Source organism: Trachypithecus francoisi, unplaced genomic scaffold, assembly GCF_009764315.1.
Source record: "Trachypithecus francoisi isolate TF-2019V2 unplaced genomic scaffold, Tfra_2.0 Lachesis_group16, whole genome shotgun sequence".
In the NCBI taxonomy this organism is placed as follows: domain Eukaryota; kingdom Metazoa; phylum Chordata; class Mammalia; order Primates; family Cercopithecidae; genus Trachypithecus; species Trachypithecus francoisi.
Window position 1 is genome coordinate 44,692,401 of NW_022681461.1, and position 17,210 is coordinate 44,709,610.

The 17,210-nt window shown below is 39.0% G+C and overlaps 1 protein-coding gene across 4 annotated transcripts in view; it reads right to left on the reverse strand.

The window, feature by feature from the left end:
- FREM1 (FRAS1 related extracellular matrix 1) overlaps positions 1–17,210 on the reverse strand; it is a 169,250-nt gene that overhangs the window by 58,513 nt on the left and 93,527 nt on the right. For all 4 annotated transcript variants that reach the window (XM_033237386.1, XM_033237385.1, XM_033237388.1 and 1 more), the window contains exons 17-22: positions 15,196–15,390; positions 13,916–14,101; positions 12,200–12,396; positions 9,528–9,750; positions 5,695–5,839; positions 1,010–1,151 (exon numbers count right to left, since the gene is read on the reverse strand). In XM_033237386.1, the coding sequence (XP_033093277.1) occupies positions 1,010–1,151; positions 5,695–5,839; positions 9,528–9,750; positions 12,200–12,396; positions 13,916–14,101; positions 15,196–15,390 (1,088 nt within the window). The remainder of the gene's footprint in view (positions 1–1,009; positions 1,152–5,694; positions 5,840–9,527; positions 9,751–12,199; positions 12,397–13,915; positions 14,102–15,195; positions 15,391–17,210) is intronic.

Sequence of the window (17,210 nt, forward strand, 5' to 3'; positions counted from 1 at the left end):
CCTTGCTCAGGGATGAAGATGAGAAGCAGAAGGAAAGAAAGATGCTCACTGTGGCAAATCATTGAGAAGGCAGGAGGTGATAATACTCAGATAATGTTTTTTTGTTGCTGTTGTTTTGTTTCTTAAGATGGAGTCTCGCTCTGTCACCCAGGCTGGAGTGCAGTGGCACGATCTCAGCTCACTGCAACCTTTGCCTTCCAGGTTCAAGTAGTTCTCCTGCCTCAGCCTCTGGAGTAGTGAATAGCTGGGAATACAGGTGCACACTGCCACACCCAGCTAATTTTTGTATTTTAGTAGAGATGGGTTTCACCATGTTTGCCGGGATGGTCTTGATCTCCTGACCTTGTGATCTGCCCACCTCGGCCTCTCAAAGTGCTGGGATTCAGATAATGTTTTAACAGAGACCATTAGGGCCAGAGGAGCTAGAGGCAGCCCTCCAAGTTTCCCTGGACCTGATGATCATGAAAAAATAATGAAAGTTTTCATTTTCCTGAGAATGATCCAGAATTTAGCTGAAATACACACACAGACAGAGAGAGAGAGAGAGAGAGAGAGAGAGAGAGAGAGAGAGAAAGAGAGAGAGAGATTGAGAGAACAAGAGAGACTGTAGACTTGAAGTTTTATAATTGAGATGATGGATGCTAAAGAGGAAAGTTACATGAATCACAAGTGAAAAATCTGGTAGAAATGAAGATATCACAAAAGATCCTGGATTATCCTCAGAAAGCAGACAGCTTGCTTTACCCCAGTAATTCCCTCCCTCAGAATTTAGGGATAATCCCACAGGAGAGGGAGCAATGAAGAATCTTAATATTTGTTGAATTTACCCCATGTTGACAAAGAAACTTTAGAACAGCATGAATTCACCCTGAACTAGTAAAATTAAATTTTCTACTTCTGGGCAAATACATGGCTATCAGAGAATAAATCCCATCACTGAAATGTATATATTGAGAAGATTTATACCTGCTACATTAGTTTTGAAAAATAAAACTAAAAAGTCACTAACCTTAAACTGAAGTTGCCCATTTTGGGGAAGCCTTTCAAATACATAGTAAATCTTCTCCCTGGGCGAGTCTTCATCTATGGCTGAAAGAATAGCACTGGAAATAATACGAGTTCCACCCATATTCATTGCAATTTCAGCCTTCCTGTAAAAAGAAAAATGCCTGGGTTGATATAAAAATAGAAGATATTCCTTTAGTAGGGGACACTTATATTGACTATCACAGTCCCCAATCTTCAACAATTAAGGAATGATATTCAATAGTCAAAGCACTGAAGATGACCAGTGAGAGGCATGAAACAGGCTCTCTGCCCTCACACATGAAGGTCTGAAAAGACAATGGGTCAGCCCTAATGAATGTGGGAAGAGGTAATTAGGCACTTCTAATTGATTACGTGTACCAAACTTCACAATTTCGTAAGTTATAATTTATTCTATAAAATGATCTTATTTCCAGTATTTCATTTCACACTCACAACAGCTCCATGAAGTAAGAGGGCTAGGTATGAGTGTTCTAATTTTACAGACAGAAACTCAATTAAAGAGATTCAATGACTGGCCTACAGATGTCCCATTGATGATATGCCATTCTGAGGTAATCTAGGACTCTCTAAATTTCTCTTCCTCTTCTAAGTAATGTTCTGGGTAGTATGTGTTCTTGTTGCAGATTCATCTTTTCCCAGTGTTACAGACGCCAGGTCAGCTCCTGTCTTCTTGAACAGCAGGCTGGGGCAGAGCCACTGCTGTGGTTTCTGCAGGTCCTTTACTGTGCGGAGCTGCAGCCTTCACAGCCTATATGGCCATTGTTCCTGGTCTCGCCAAAGTGATATAGGGATCTCTTTCCACCAGTGTTTCTAGCTCTCACTTGTGGTCTACTCATGAGGCCTAACTCTGTCCAACTTTACAGCTTAGTTTCTGAGAAAAATTGGGATGCCTGAATTTCTTAGGATTCAGATAAAGGACATTTGAGAACCAGCAACTGGCATCAACAGTGTTCCGCTCCTCTGCGGAGATGCCAAAACCTGAACACCTCAGTTCCAACAACTTTCACTCAGGGTGAATATCTTGCTTCCCTTGCAGTGGGAGGTGACTTCTGCACATCTCTTTACTAGAGAACGGGAATCCCATTGTTCCAAAAAGCTAAGCAATCAGTTGGTTGAGGGCTTATGGAGATTAGCGGTTAGATAGATTAATCAAAACAGAAAGCCAATATGATTAAGAAGATGAAGAGTTTGGTAGGAAGAATTCAGAATTAAATTTCTGGTCAGAATGAAATGTTTGGAAATCAGTGTCAGAATCCAATGTCTGGAAGCCAAGAGAGGACAAGGTGTGTCACAATCTAGGTTACCCTAAAGGGACCCTAGGACAAGGACGGTAATTTATTTGTGAAGTGATTCCAGGAGGCAGGAGAGAGGGAGTAGGAGAGAAAGGGAAAGAGAAAAAGGCAACAAAGGGTGTTTTACTGCTATGGAGAATTGGGGCTCAATCCTGCTGGGTATCTTGAGGAATCACATACATGCAATTCAAATTGTGCTCCTGATGGATAGGAAGCTGGAGCATTTATCTTATCTACTAGCTCCCAAGGTTAAGGGCTGTCCCCAGAGTGCTCTCTGCTGAGCCTGGACATGGGCTGCATGAAAGCCCTGAGGCAGAAAAGTAGAGTGAGGCATCGCGGACACCTGAGGTGGGACACTGACGTGGCACATTCCACCACGATCAGGACCAGAATCAGAGATGGGCTGAGGGGCTGTGACCTGCAGGACCCAAAGCATCCTCTACAGTAGCTAAAAGGAATAGCAAAGAAATGGTGTTACATGCTCTCAAAGAGTCCAGGAAGGTTAGAAGAGCCATTAGATTTGGCAGGAAAGCCAAGAGTAACTTTTAAGGGAGCATCTTTAATAAAGTGGAGATTGGGCCAGGCACAGTGGCTCATGCCTGTAATCCCAGCACTTTGGGAGGCTGAGGTGGGCCGATCACGAGGTCAGGAGATCGAGACCATACTGGCCAACATGATGAAACCCCCATCTCTACTAAAAATACAAAATTTAGCCAGCATAGTGGCGGGTGCCTGTAGTCCCAGCTACTCAGGAGGCTGAGGCAGGAGAATGGTGTGAACCTGGGAGGCAGAGCTTGCAGCGAGCCAAGATGGCGCCACTGCACTCCTGGGCAACAGAGAGCGAGACTCCGTCTCAAAAAAAAAAGAAAAAGAAAAAGAAAGAAAGAAGTAATAAAGTGGAGATTGGAGAAAGTGGGCAGAAATGGAAGAAGCAAGCACAAACTACTCTTCCAAAAAGTTCCAAAAAATTCAGTGAAATGAAAGGGGGACTAGCTTGTCTTTGTATTTTTACAATTAGGATATCTGCTTGTAATAATAACAATAACACTTAGGAGCACTTACCATGTAGTAGTCTTTCAAGCATGTTTACATATTTTATTTAATCTTTGTAACAATCCTAGTAAGAGGATACCACTATTATCCTCATTTACAGAGATGTTAACAGAAAGATTGAGAGAGGTTAAACAACATGTTCAAGATCACACTGTTGGTAAGTGGCTGAACTGAGTCAATCTGACTCCAGCATTTGCTCTCTTAACCACAATGCTTATCCCTCTGTCTTGTTAACAGAAGAAATGAAAAGGGAGAGATTGAAGATACTGGAGGAAAAAATAATGGAGCAGTTTCCGGGAGAAGGAAAGAGGTGATATGCCCAAGGACACACATGGAAGAGAAAGAGAGTACATTACTTCCTATCCACAGGAGAAAAGGAAAGAGGAAGCACAGAAAAGGGAGGGTTTCTGAAGCAAGTTTGAAGGATATTTGATGATTCTGTAGATGTAGCTATTCCAGTGAGTTTAGTAACAACAGCATGGCCTTTGGAGTCAAATGGGGTTGAGTGGGTGCCTAGTGTAAGCTCTTTTACCTCTCTGGTCTGTTTTCCTCAGTGAGGATGATAACATGTATTTTCCACAATTTTGGTGAGGATTTAATGAAATAATATATATGAAAGAATCTAATATAGTGTCTGTCCTATAGTATGCACTTAATAAATGCCAGCTTTTACCCCTCTCCAGTGGATGTCCCGGGGCCCTTACCCTGCCAGCTTTCACCTCCCTATCTCTTAAAATGAGATCATCAAAAAGGAGGTACTGTAATACTGTGACAGCCTTCATATTTTCATATTTATAAATCAAGGCTATACCAATCCAACATATTAGCTAAGAAATAAGAAAATAGAAATTTTTGGTGAATATTTTTAGTCAGACTGATGTATGAGATGCAACCCTCCAAAAATCTACCATCAGTATTTCCCATAATGCTTTTTAAGGACCTTATCAGTGGCTCACAGGGACCAGCAGGATATGTGGCAGATAAGGAAGGGACTTGTTTGAGGCCCTCCTTTCTGCAGAGTGGAGGAGATCTGAGGGGTTTGCGTGCTTTCAGGAAGTTATTCACTCCCTGATAAAAACCCAGACTATAACACGCCTCTTACTGCTGCACTATTGAATAAAGAGGTGAAGTCATCAAGGAGGTTCCAAGAACCAGATGCTTTTTTACTCCTAACTCTAGAGAAGAGTCCCCTAAAACTCTGTTCAGTTCTGTAGACTGCATACAGTTCTGTACAGCTGTCATCAATTGTAAAAGAAATGGCTGGGGCTATAGAAATAGAATTGATGAATACTTTGTACCCTATGATCAAACTCTGAGCAGTTACAGAGACAGTGATATGGTTTGGCTGTGTCCCCACCCGAATCTCATCTTGACTGTAGTTCCCGTAATCTCCATGTGTCGTGGGAGGGACGAGGTAGAGATGACTGAATCATGGGGCAGGTTCCCCCATCCTGTTCTCATGATAGTGAGTGAGTTCTTACAAGATCTGATGGTTTTATAAGGGGCTTTCCCCTTTACTGGGCACTTGTTTTTCTCTCTCCTGCTGCCATGTGAAGAAAGACGTGTTTGCTTCCTCTTCTGCCATGATTGTAAGTTTCCTGAGACCTCCCACTCCCTACAGAGCTGTGAGTAAATTAAACCTCTTTTATTTATAAGTTACTCAGTCTTGGGTATGTCCTTATAGCAGTGTGGGAACAGACTAATACAGAGAGATACTGAGAAAGTTTGCAATTAATAATATTGCTCAAAATTTTAGAAAATGATCATTTTGATGTGAGGTGGGAGGGGGTGTTGACCCATATGGAACACAGTAGAGAACTGGTGGACAAAAAACTACCAAGATAATGAAAGAAGTGGGTTGGTTTATTTCCCTCAGCCACACTTAGTTACAAGTTTCAGCAAATCTGTTGTAAGGACTGTCTGCAGTTAATGTTACTAGACTTTAGTTCAATCTATATATTAATTGCACTTTGGTAGGTGTGCAGTCATGTTTGTGTATGTGCATGTTTTATATGTTTAGCAGACTGTTCATTCCATGCCATGTGTTCACTCATTCTTATTCTTTACAACCAATTAGTATGTTTAGAAGAAAAGTAATTAAAGGGCTGATTGTTAAGGAGAGGTTACCTTAACTAACATTTGCACTAAAGGCTCCTCATGCCTGAGTGGCAGGGGCAAGCTGTGACAGGAGCTAGCGAAGACTTGCTTCTTCGGGAGACATACACCACGTCTGTACCTAGTATTGTAGATTTCACAGAATTGTATAGAAATCTGAAAGGAACTCTTTCAGGTAGCTTACTTGCTCAGCATTGGTTTTTCATCATTAACTGGGGTGACCTCTACTGAAATGGTTTTAAGTATCTTATGTTTCCCATCTGACAATTGGATTGTAAAATCATCAGCAAGGCTCTCTGAGTCATCATGCACGTATGTCAACCTCATTCCTGGAAGAAGGAAAAAAGTAAGTAAATCTTCCTTATGATTAAACCATCATGACATATGTCACAGATAATGTCTTAATTTTCAAGGCAGGGGTATTAGCAAGAGTTCATTTTTCAGTGCAGTAGGGTGAAATTAAACTTGTTTTATGAAGTAAAAGAGTGCCTTCTTAACCTGTTAAAGACTTTTTATTTAAATAATTTAGTATTTGATTAAGGGTGTTATTTAAAATCAGTTAGGAAAGAATATATTTTTAAATAAACCATATAAACAAACGTACAGGGTATTTAAATAAAACTGACAAAGTTAATTACTTGGGGAAAATTATAGAGTTATATCTGTACCTCAAGCCAATCATCAAAATGAATTTTTAATAGATCACAACTTAAATATTAAAAATGTAACTATTTTTTTAAAGCCTACCTAACATTTAAATGGAAATTCAAGAGACTCAGAACAGCCAAAATAGCCTCGGAAAAGAATAAAATCGGAAGCCTGACATTTCACATTTTCAAAACTTACTTCAAAGCTACTGAAATACTAGGAGATGTGCACCCACATTTATATAAAATGTTTACTGAAATACAACTTTTAATACTAAGAAAGGGAAAACTATCTGGATATTTTAAAATGGGAGATATTTGTATAAAATTGTAGCACAGGAGCCAGTACAGTGGTGAGCACCTGTAGTCCTAACAACTTGTGGGGACTCAAGTGGGAGGATCGCTTGAGGCCAGGAGTTCGAGGCCAGTTTGGATGACATAATGAGACCTTGCCTTTAAAAGAATTTTTTTTGAAACACTAGCCAGGTGATGCCTGTAGTCATAGCTGCTCAAGAGGCTCAGGCAGGCAGGAATGCTTGATCCCAGGAATTTGAGGCTGCAGTGAGCTATAATCGCCCCACTTCACTCAAGCCTGGGTGACAAAGTCATCTCTTTTAAAAAATTACAGCATAGTAAGTCTATATGATGATTTTATAATGTAATTATCAAAAGCTACATTTTCAATAATAATAATAATTTTTTTTGTGACAGAGTCTCACTCTGTCACCCAGGCTGGAGTGCAGTGACATGATCTTGGCTCACTGCAACATCCACCTCCTGGGTTCAAGCGATTCTCATGCCTCAGCCTCCCAAGTAGCTGGGGTTACAGACAGGTGTGACCAAGCCTGGCTAATTTTTGTATTTTTAGTAGAGACTGGGTTTTGCCATGTTGGTCAGGCTGGTCTCGAACTCCTGACCTCAAATGATCCACCCATCTTGGCCTCCCAAAGTGCTGGGATTACAGGTGTGTGCCACCGTGCCTGGCCTCAATATTTTAAAAGTAAGAAGAGGCCAGGTGTGGTGACCCACTCCTGTAATCCCAGCACTTTGGAAGGCCAATGCAGGAAAATCACTTGAGCCCAGGAGTTCGAGACCAGCCTGGACAACACAGGGAGACCCTGTCTCTACAAAAAATGTTTTTAATCAGCCAGTGGTATGTGTGGTGACTTGTGCCTGTAGTCCCAGCTAGTTGGGAGGCTGAGGCAGGAGGATCACTTGAGCCCTGGAAGTCAAGGCTGGAGTGAACTGTTATTGCACAACCACAATCCAGCCTAAGTGATAGTACAAGACCCTGTCTCCAAAAAAAAAAAAAAAAAAAGTAAGAAGAAAAACAGATTATATAATATGGGAAGAGTTTTATAAATGTTGTATATTTGTCTCGGGGGATGTTTATGAGAATACGCTAAAGTTTTTTTTTTAAATGTAGCCATAAATGAACCACAGATAAAATAGAGGGGAAAATCTAATTCTGAGAAAGTAACCAAAATATTAACCCAAATACGATTTTTATGTAGGAAATTTTTATTTTTTCTTCAAAATGACTGTGTCCAAACTGTACACAATGATCATATAATTCTTACTTAACTGGATAATAACCAACAAATGTTTTTTTTTTAAAAATTGACTTTCTTGAGAGTAAAATTTGTATTATTATTTTTTCCTTGGTCAAATTTGAAAAAAAAAAATGTAAACAATGTATTCTATTATTTGTAGCATGTGGTTATTCATTTGGTAATATCATCATTTATGCCCTAGGATGTATCTCTTTGCAATTGATAAAAGCTGAGAAATACATAAATGCACTTTTTAAATTTAAACCTGAGATGATTTTTGCAACAATTACAAAAAAACCTTTGGGGCAGAAAACTTGCACACTAGTTGGGGAAACAAATAACTGAAAGACAGTTGGAAAAACGTTAAGCAAGTGCTAAAATGAAGCAAGCACAGAGAAGGAATGGTTTGGAGGCCTTAGGTGGGGCTCAAGTGGAGGTTAACAGAAAGGTGTGTTCTGAAGGCACAGCCTTGGCTAGCCTGTCACAGGAGCGGGAAGGACCTTACAGGCTGGAGAAAGAAAACGCCTAAGGAAGGAGAATGGGAGGAAGCAGTAATTCAGGAATTGCACACTTTTCTCAAATTTTTAAAAGTATTTTCATACATGAAAAATGGGATAAGATTGATTATTTTTTAAAAGAGTAATTAAAAAATAATTCAGGCTGCTCTGCAATGTGCCATTTCTCTAAAGAGCAAATTATCCCCTCAAGAATAATAAGCATTATTATATGTGGTTCTATATTAGTTTCAACTGTGGACATTTTGGCAGACCAATCTCTTAAAATGTAGTTTCATGATCTCAATAGTTTTAAAAAGGATTTTTTTATTATAGCATTAAATGTTTGAGTGAAAATATAAAAAAACTCAAATATCATATTTAATGGTAGCCTAAAAGTGAAAGAAAGCATGTTGTTGCCTTTTCAATTACCTATTACCTCTACCTAGGGCTTCCTGTCCTACATTAATCCAGGCCTAGAGACAGCCCTTGAGGGACAAATGAATAAAGCAGGTAAATGCTATTTCTTCACCCCCTATTTCTGTGATTCATTATTAACTTTTCTAGGTTAAATTACTTTTAAATTTTTATTTTTTTAATTGGCAAATAAATATTGTATATATTTATGATATATAACTGGGTGTTTTGATGCATATGTATAAATTGTGAAATGGGTTTATTTGGGGTTTTTTTGTTTGTTTGTTTTTTGACAGAGTCTCACTCTGTTGCCCAGGCTGGAAGTCTGGAGTGCAGTGGCACGATCTCAGCTCACTGCAACTTCTGCCTCAGCCTCCTGAGGTGCTGGGATTACAGAAGTGCACCATCACACTCAGCTAATTTTTATATTTTTAATAGAGACAGGGTTTCACCATGTTGACCAGGCTGGTGTCAAATTCCTGACCTCAAGTGATCCACCTGTCTCGGTCTCCCAAAGTGTTGGGATGACAGGCATGAGTCACCAGGCCCGGTCGTACTGTGGAATGGTTAAATAAAGCTAATTAACATATGCATTACTTCTCATACTCATTTTTTTTGATTGGTGAGAACTCTTAAAATCTACTGTCTTAGGATTTTCAAGTATGCAATATATTGTTAACTATAGTCACTATGCTGTACAATAAATCTCTTGAACTTACTCCTCCTGTCTAACCGAAATTTCATATCCTTTAACCAACATCTCCCCAATCCCCCACCCTCAGCCTCTAGTAACCAACATTCTACTCTCTGCTTATATCAGTTTGACCTTTTTAGATTTCACATATAAGTATTGGGTAAATTATTCAATCAACAATGACAAATGCATGGAAGTGGAACATGCTATACCAGTCTTGAGGAGTTCCATGGAAAAGCTGTGAACAGGTGCATGTTTCTGGTCAGGGTTGGCTGGCTGCTCATTCTCAGGGAAGTCTTTGCTAAACCCCCTATTGATGAGGAGGCCGTGGCGTGGCTTTTGAGCGATGCTGAACAGCAGGGGATCCTGGGGAATGTCCAGGTCCACAGCGCTGATGATGGAAGAGTCCAGCTCTTTCATCTGACCCTCACACACCTGAGCAAGAGCACATCAGAAAAGTCAACAACGTGTGAAAGACAACTTGTCTTTCTTTGGAAAACTGCTCAAAAGAAATCATTTGAATATATCCTACTTCAAATTTTATATGAGATTTGTATAGGATGAGTCCTAAAAAGAAATTGCTGGTTTAATAGGAATGTAAAAGAAACAACAGATTTATTAACGTTCCTTACATTTTTTTCTGAAGATTTCAAAGCACTTTGTTCATTTCCATGAAGGACAAAGGGCATATACTTTTTAAAGTATGTATTGTTCATAAGTCAAAGGTCGGGGAAAAAAGCAACCAAGACGCTGTTTGCTTTCAAGAAGTCATGGAAAAGTTCAGTCGTAAAGCTGAATCTAGTACCTTCACCTTCATAAACCAATCCTCGTGGATCTCCTTGCTTCTACAAGTCTTATGTTTCCATCTGCTTTATAAGTGACACAAATATCTGCTACATACACTAAGCACATTTGGTGGTTTTTATTTTTGTTATTGTAGTAAAAACTTCCGTATTTCCATTGAAATCAACAACAATGCCAAAGCATAATTATGTATATTTTCATTCTGGGTCCCTCATCTCCCTCCAATTCTCGTACTTCCAAATTTCCTGAACTACTCTCCCCATTCCCTCTCACACCCACTTCAGGTTTCATAATCCTTTAAGCACAAAGACAATTGAATGTTTATCATTTCATGTAGTATCTAGCCAGTTAGAACTTGACAATATGTTACTTAGCTGATTCAATCTTTCTTTCTCATAGTGAGGATTGAGAAAACAAAGAAGTATTTCTGTTTCCTACTTTGAAATAGGAATATTTCGACAACCCAACTTCTCAACAACCTAAGTCAGGTAAGACTGCAAAGGTCCATCAATAACTACAACTCAAGGAAGAAAATGTCTAGTGCTGTTAGATATTCATAAACAAGAATTACAAAAGGGCAGAGACCAGGATGTTTTCATAAATGAGAAGGCAATTAAGCCTTGAAGGACATGTATGGTTCGGATTTGTGAAAACTCCTTTCCACTCCTTTCCTTTCCTTCCTTCATTCCTTGCTTCCTCCCTCTCTCTTTCCCTCCCTCCTTCCTTTCCTTTTTCTTTTCCTTTCTCTTTCTCTCTTTCTCCCTTTTCCTTTTCCCCTTCCTCCCTTCCCTTTCCTTTTCCTTCCTTCCTTCCTTCCGTCTATCCATCCTTCCTCATGGTCGTCTCTGTTGCCCAGGCTAGAGTACAGTGGCTCAATCATAGCTCATTGCAGACTCACCCACCTGGGTGAGTAATACTCCCACCTCAGTCCCCCAAGTATCTAGGACCATAGGCATGTGCCACCAGCCTGGCTAATTTTTAAAATTTATTTTTATTATTTGTAGAGACAGGGTTTTGCCACATTGCCCAGGCTGGTCTTGAACTCCTGGGCTCAAAGGATCCTCTTGCTTCAGCCTCCCAAATTGCTGGGATTACAGGCATGAGCCATTGTGCCTGGCCTAAAGCTCCTTTCATTTCACCATCTCTTATTGACTTTGAAGGGCACCCTCCTGCACCACGTTTTATTGAACATGTGTGAACAAAAAATCACTTGCCATATATGATACTTGCGCTAAAAGGATGCTGATTTTCTTTTATCTAGCCCTACTTATTAAAGATTAAAGTGGCATCATAGTTCAACTTAAAATGGTATACTTATGAAAACATTTTAAATAGGACCTTGCCTTTTTCTCGAAGAACTTTAAAATATGTTATAATATCCTTCTTCATAGAGCTTGACTAAAACGTGAGGTTGTTTCTTGCAGATTGAATAGATTATTGAGATTAGGACAACAAAAATTTTAGATCAATATACATAAAATGCCAAACCTTATTAGGAGACAGGTTTGGAATGGGTTATAATAACTTAAACTAAAACCTCAAATCTTCTTGCAGCGTAACTTGATGGAAGCCCAACTATCTACAACATAAATGCATTTTCTCACAAGAAAGCAAAATAGGGTTATCTAAAAAAAAAATTACGTGAAGCTTAAAGTCTGCTTGCCCATAACACACAGGACTTCATATTTTTCACTCTCCAATAGCCTCTCTAGGGAATGCAGGTAAAACCATGACTAGTTCCAGAGAAGAGCAAGGGACAACTTCCCAGCGGTCCACTTCAGAGGCCCCAACCCTAGGCAGGTACAAAACAGTGGAGGTAGGTATAGATGGAATCGTGTGTCCATTTTTCCTCTCCCTCGTAATTACTGAAAGGCTCTCCAGAGACAGAGAAACTCACGTGCCAACAAAAGAGGAAAGGCAGGAAGATGAATAATTTTCAAATGATAGCATGACATGACATAGCCTTCCCCACGCCTCACCAATTCAATGTGTTAATGCACTTGGAGCAATGTAAATGGACTAATTGAAAATAAAAATCAAAATGATAAAGAGAAATGGAACATTTGGATATGTTTCTTACAGTAATATTCTGCACTACAAAGTCAGGAGCTTCATCATTTGTGGGGTTGATAATAATAGAAAACGGTATCTCCAAGGAGCGTTGCTTCCCATCTGTGGCGTACACCGTGAACTGGTCGACAGTTGGTTCTATCCTCAGATGCCTGGACTGCACATAGTTAATGCAAAAAGCATTCATGTCTTTCCACTGAAATGAATCTAGAGCACACCAAGATGGAACAGATAAATAAGAAAAACATTTTTTCCAGTTATTGGTCCTTAATCCTTAACCCAATAATAGTCAATTTCTCAGTAATGCAAATAAGAGATCATAGCAGTTGACCTATGTATCTGCTATCAAGGGCTGCTACAACAGCCAACCATCAACATAAAGGCAGATATCCATAGATCCTAAAGAATAATAAAATTTTCATGGGGAACAGAAGAGTAATAATTTTTAACCAGTAATGCACAGGGACTTCAAGACTACTTCAGATACTGAGAATAAATGTCGGAGACCTACCCTTGATTAAATGACTACTTTTGCATAAATGGTTCTCTGTCATACTTGAGTATAAAAAGAGACCACCTCCATTACGTAAAGGCAAAACAAGAGTCAATCAATCATAGGCGTACTTCAAGACGTACATATCAAGCAAGGGGTTGGATTGAGTGGAATTAGCTAACCCGCTGTTTTAGTATTTTGACATGGGCTTAAATCCAAAGAGAAAAATGCTCTAAGATGTGCATTAAGTCACAAGAGAAACTGGGTAACATTGAATGCAATTAATCTTAAATGCAGTCTCTTTCATATTTAAAATGGACATTCTTCCAAAGGGGTTTGGAGAATCATTTATATGTCTTTGGAAGATTTTGTTTTTGCTTTCTGTTTTTGTTTTGGTTGGTTTGTTTTTGCCCGAAATACAAGAGCTATTTAAGTATCTGGGACACATTTTAGTTTTAAAATTAATGTCATCTGCTTCAACATTTTAGGCTTTCTCTCTGTTACACCCATAGTATATTTCCTCATCCTTTCCACCAATATCTATTCAAAGTGCTAAAAGATCGTGAGCATGAGACCTTGTGAGCTACCACTAGATTCACTCTCTCATGGTATCCCGTGTTGCTGTGAGGGCCTTTTAAACCATTCTCTCTTCAATGTTCATTCTTGTATTTTTCATAAGTAAAATTCCACTTATTTTGAAGTAAATTTGCATGCATGGGGAAAGTCAGAATAAAAATTAAAATGACAAATAGTAAGATTCAAAAGTATCAGCTATAACAGTAATAATAATTCATTGAATACATGTGGTGCTTTAAACTTTTTGTTTTGTTTTGTTTTGTTTTTTGAGATGGAGCTTCGCTCTTGCTATCCAGACTGGAGTGCAATGGTGCAATCTCAGCTTACTGCAACCTCTGCCTCCTGGTTTCAAGCAATTCTCCTGCCTCAGCCTCCCAAGTAGCTGGGATTACAGGCATGTGCCACCACACCCGGCTAATTTTTTATATTTAGTAGAGATGGGGTTTCACCATGTTGGTCAGGTTGGACTCGAACTCCTGACCTCAGGTGATCTGCCCATCTTGGCCTCCCAAAGTGCTAGGATTACAGGCGTGAGCCACCATGCCTGGTGCTTTAAACATTTGGAAAGTCATTACCCAGTTATTAAGCATGACCTGGCCAATCACATCCATAAATATAAGGAAGGGAGTCATTGCTGGTCATGAAGCTACTACTTACCTATACTTATGCCAATATTGCTTTTTTCAAAACCCACAGAAGGGAGTATATTTTCGAGGTAGCCAAACTGGGGAGGAGAAACCAAAACAAATTCCAAGTCATCTGATGCAGTGTCAGGGTCAGTGGCAGACAAATGGTTAACGGTAAGGGCTGTTGAGCAGCCCTCATCTACAACAAACATGGGACCTGCATACAAATAAAAACACAATTACAACTTAGCATGAAAACCTTTAAACAGACTAGGTAGGACAAAATGCAGTGACGGAAATTCTAATTCAGAGAAGCCTCCCATGTGCAAAAACATTTCCATGGGAGATGTTCATTTTCTTTGGCATAATTCTCTTTAAAGTGAAAATCTTGAGTGGTAATGAGTGAGTTTACTTTGACTTATGGAATTATATATATTTTTTTTGTACAGGCAAGCCAGACAATAATGGAAAGACAGCAGAAATACTAACTGCTCCAGCATAGCCCTTTAGTCATTCTCAAGGAACTCTGATTTCCCTTGTGTCTCTATAGAAGTGACAAATGAAAGTACGAATTGCCAAACTGTTTTAATGTTAAGCCACTAAACGTAGTTTATGTACTCTTCAAGATCAATTGGTACCTCTGTTTGTCAGAGCGTTAATTGCCTGAGAGCTATTATGAATTGCTCATAACGAAGATGTTTTTCATGCCTTGATGCTTAATTATTCTGCTGGGATAAAGCTTTCTTTCCAGAACACTGCTTGGGAGATAGTCTGCAAATTACAGTAACATTCATACATATGCTTATATTTTTTTCTGAGAGACAGAACATATACATAATGCCTATGAAGAGATGACTTTCTAAAAAGCAAATAAGGTTAAATGTATATAAATGGTCTCTCTGGTATACTCATCCTGTTCTAATAGAAATTGTTATGGATAAAATAAATTACTCTCTCTTCAGCAGGCAAATTATATTTTCCCATGTGAAATAAAATCAGAATATTTGAGGATTGCAATGTTGTCCTTGTCCCAACACACACACACACACACACACACACACACACACACACCCCAATACACATATTCTCTCTCCAAACAGAAATATTTAAATTTTTAAACATGTAAATTCTTTTGCCATATAATCTTAACAGATTTGGGTTTTCCACAAATTTGTATTGAGGCAATTATTGAAGGACAATTCCGTATGGTGGTTTTCTTTTTAGACTATAAGTGAAATATATTATTTCACTGAACCACAAGTATCACACTAGGTCAGACAATAGTACTGGAACAGAAAAACACATTATCACCTATTGCAATGGAAGGTGGCTGGTTGTCTACTGGGTATACGGTTATGTTGAGATCATATACTGGAAAGGACATATGAAGAGGAATGGATGGATTGGGTCCATTGTAGCAACAGCCATTCACAAAAGGGCCAGCGTCTCCATCTGAAACCACCAATGTAATGGTGTCAGAACAAGGCATCATGCCAATCTCGCCACCTGGAAGACACAACTATAGCTGAAACCTTACTTTTTAAAAATACAGAATACCAAGACGAAATCTACTCACACCTCTTCTACAAGCATTGAAATGGCAAGGAAAAAATATTATGTGGATAAAATAAATGTAAAGCCCAACTTTATCACTATGAAATTAAATACATCATGAAAATAATGCAAAATTCTAGCCCATTTGTTGCGTCCGGTGAACTCCCTACCAGACATCTATCATGATAAGGAGGGACAAAACTGGGCTAACAAGGGTCTGACAGTTCATGAATGAACAAGGGCACGAAGATTCACTGGTGAAGGTTTCATTCTTCCCTTATAATCATTTCATGTTATGGCCAACCTCAGGGAGAGGGAGAAGTCATCCTTGTCCCTTTGGTAATTGTGTTTCCATTTGCATTAACCACCTTAAATGAACAACCATCAACCACAGAGCACTTATGAGAAAAGAGGATGTTGGATAGGTGAAACACAAAAGTAGGCCACATTTTTGCCATTTCTTTCAATATTCTTCTTCTTATATATTAGCCAGGATGTTTTTAAAAATAGCAACAGTCTGTGGAAAAGAAGAGACATTTATTTTCATTTTCTTCTTTTCACTCTTTAGGTCTTACATCTGTGGGATTCAAAATGTCCCCAGTTTAGACAGTGAGAGAAAGAAGGAAGAAAATGTCAGGATTACATAGTTTATCAGCAATAGGGCAATCTGCTCTTGGGTTACCCACTAAGAGCATGGAGTAACGGTGCTTGCTATCCAGGACACAGAAAAGTTTTGCACATGTGCTGTTGGTAATTCTCATGCATCACCATGAAAATCTCAAGAAGGGAGTGATATGGTTTGGTTGTGCCCCCGCTCAAATCTCATCTTGAATTGTAACTCCCACAATTCCCACATTTCGTGGGAGGAATCCAGTAGGAGGTGATTGAATTATGGGGGCAGATCTTTCCTGCACTTTTCTTATGATAGTGAATGAGTCTCATGAGATCTGATGGTTTTTAAAATGGGAGTTTCCCTGCATAAGCTCTTCGCCTGCTGCCATCCATGTAAGATGTGACTTGCTCCTCCTTGCCTTCTGCCATGACAGTGAGGCCTTCCCAGCCACATGAAACTGTAAGTTCATTAAACCCCTTTCTTTTGTAAATTATCCAGTCTCGGGTATGTCTTTATCAGCAGTCTGAAAATGGACTAATACAGGGAGGAATTAATGCTTGGAATTTTGATGAACCTAGGGTACAAAAGATCAGGGACATCCTCTCTTTTCACCAGACACTGGTCAAATCTGCAGAGTTCTGTGATTGCCATTATTTCCCCTGTTTAAAAATGACAACGAAAATCTAGAGATGATATTATTGAGCAACCAAGTGCTCAAAGGATGAGAAAACCAGGCTTAAAAGGAAAAACAGAATTGAAGTTGAGAGAATTAAAAAGAAACAATCAGCTGTCAGTGTGAGAAAGAGTCAAAAATAAGAGACCTCTCACCTATTCATATATCTAAAATGCAAATTGGCTTAAAAATTTGTTCATTAGTAATTCACTCAGTAAATATTTATTCAATACCTACTATGTGATAATTAGTGTTTCCGGCACACCAGCAGAGAAAAGGGCACACATTTTCGAACTGTCAAAAGACATTTCAAAAGAATGTCAAATGTCAAAAGACTCACTATACATCAGGCACTGATACAGTCTAATGGTAGAGAAGGAAATGCAGTGTGGTTAGAATAGCACAGATGTATGTATGTATTATGTAGAACCACATGAAATTGCTGCTATTAAACCATTTTTTACCTGTTAAATGGCAATTTTATGT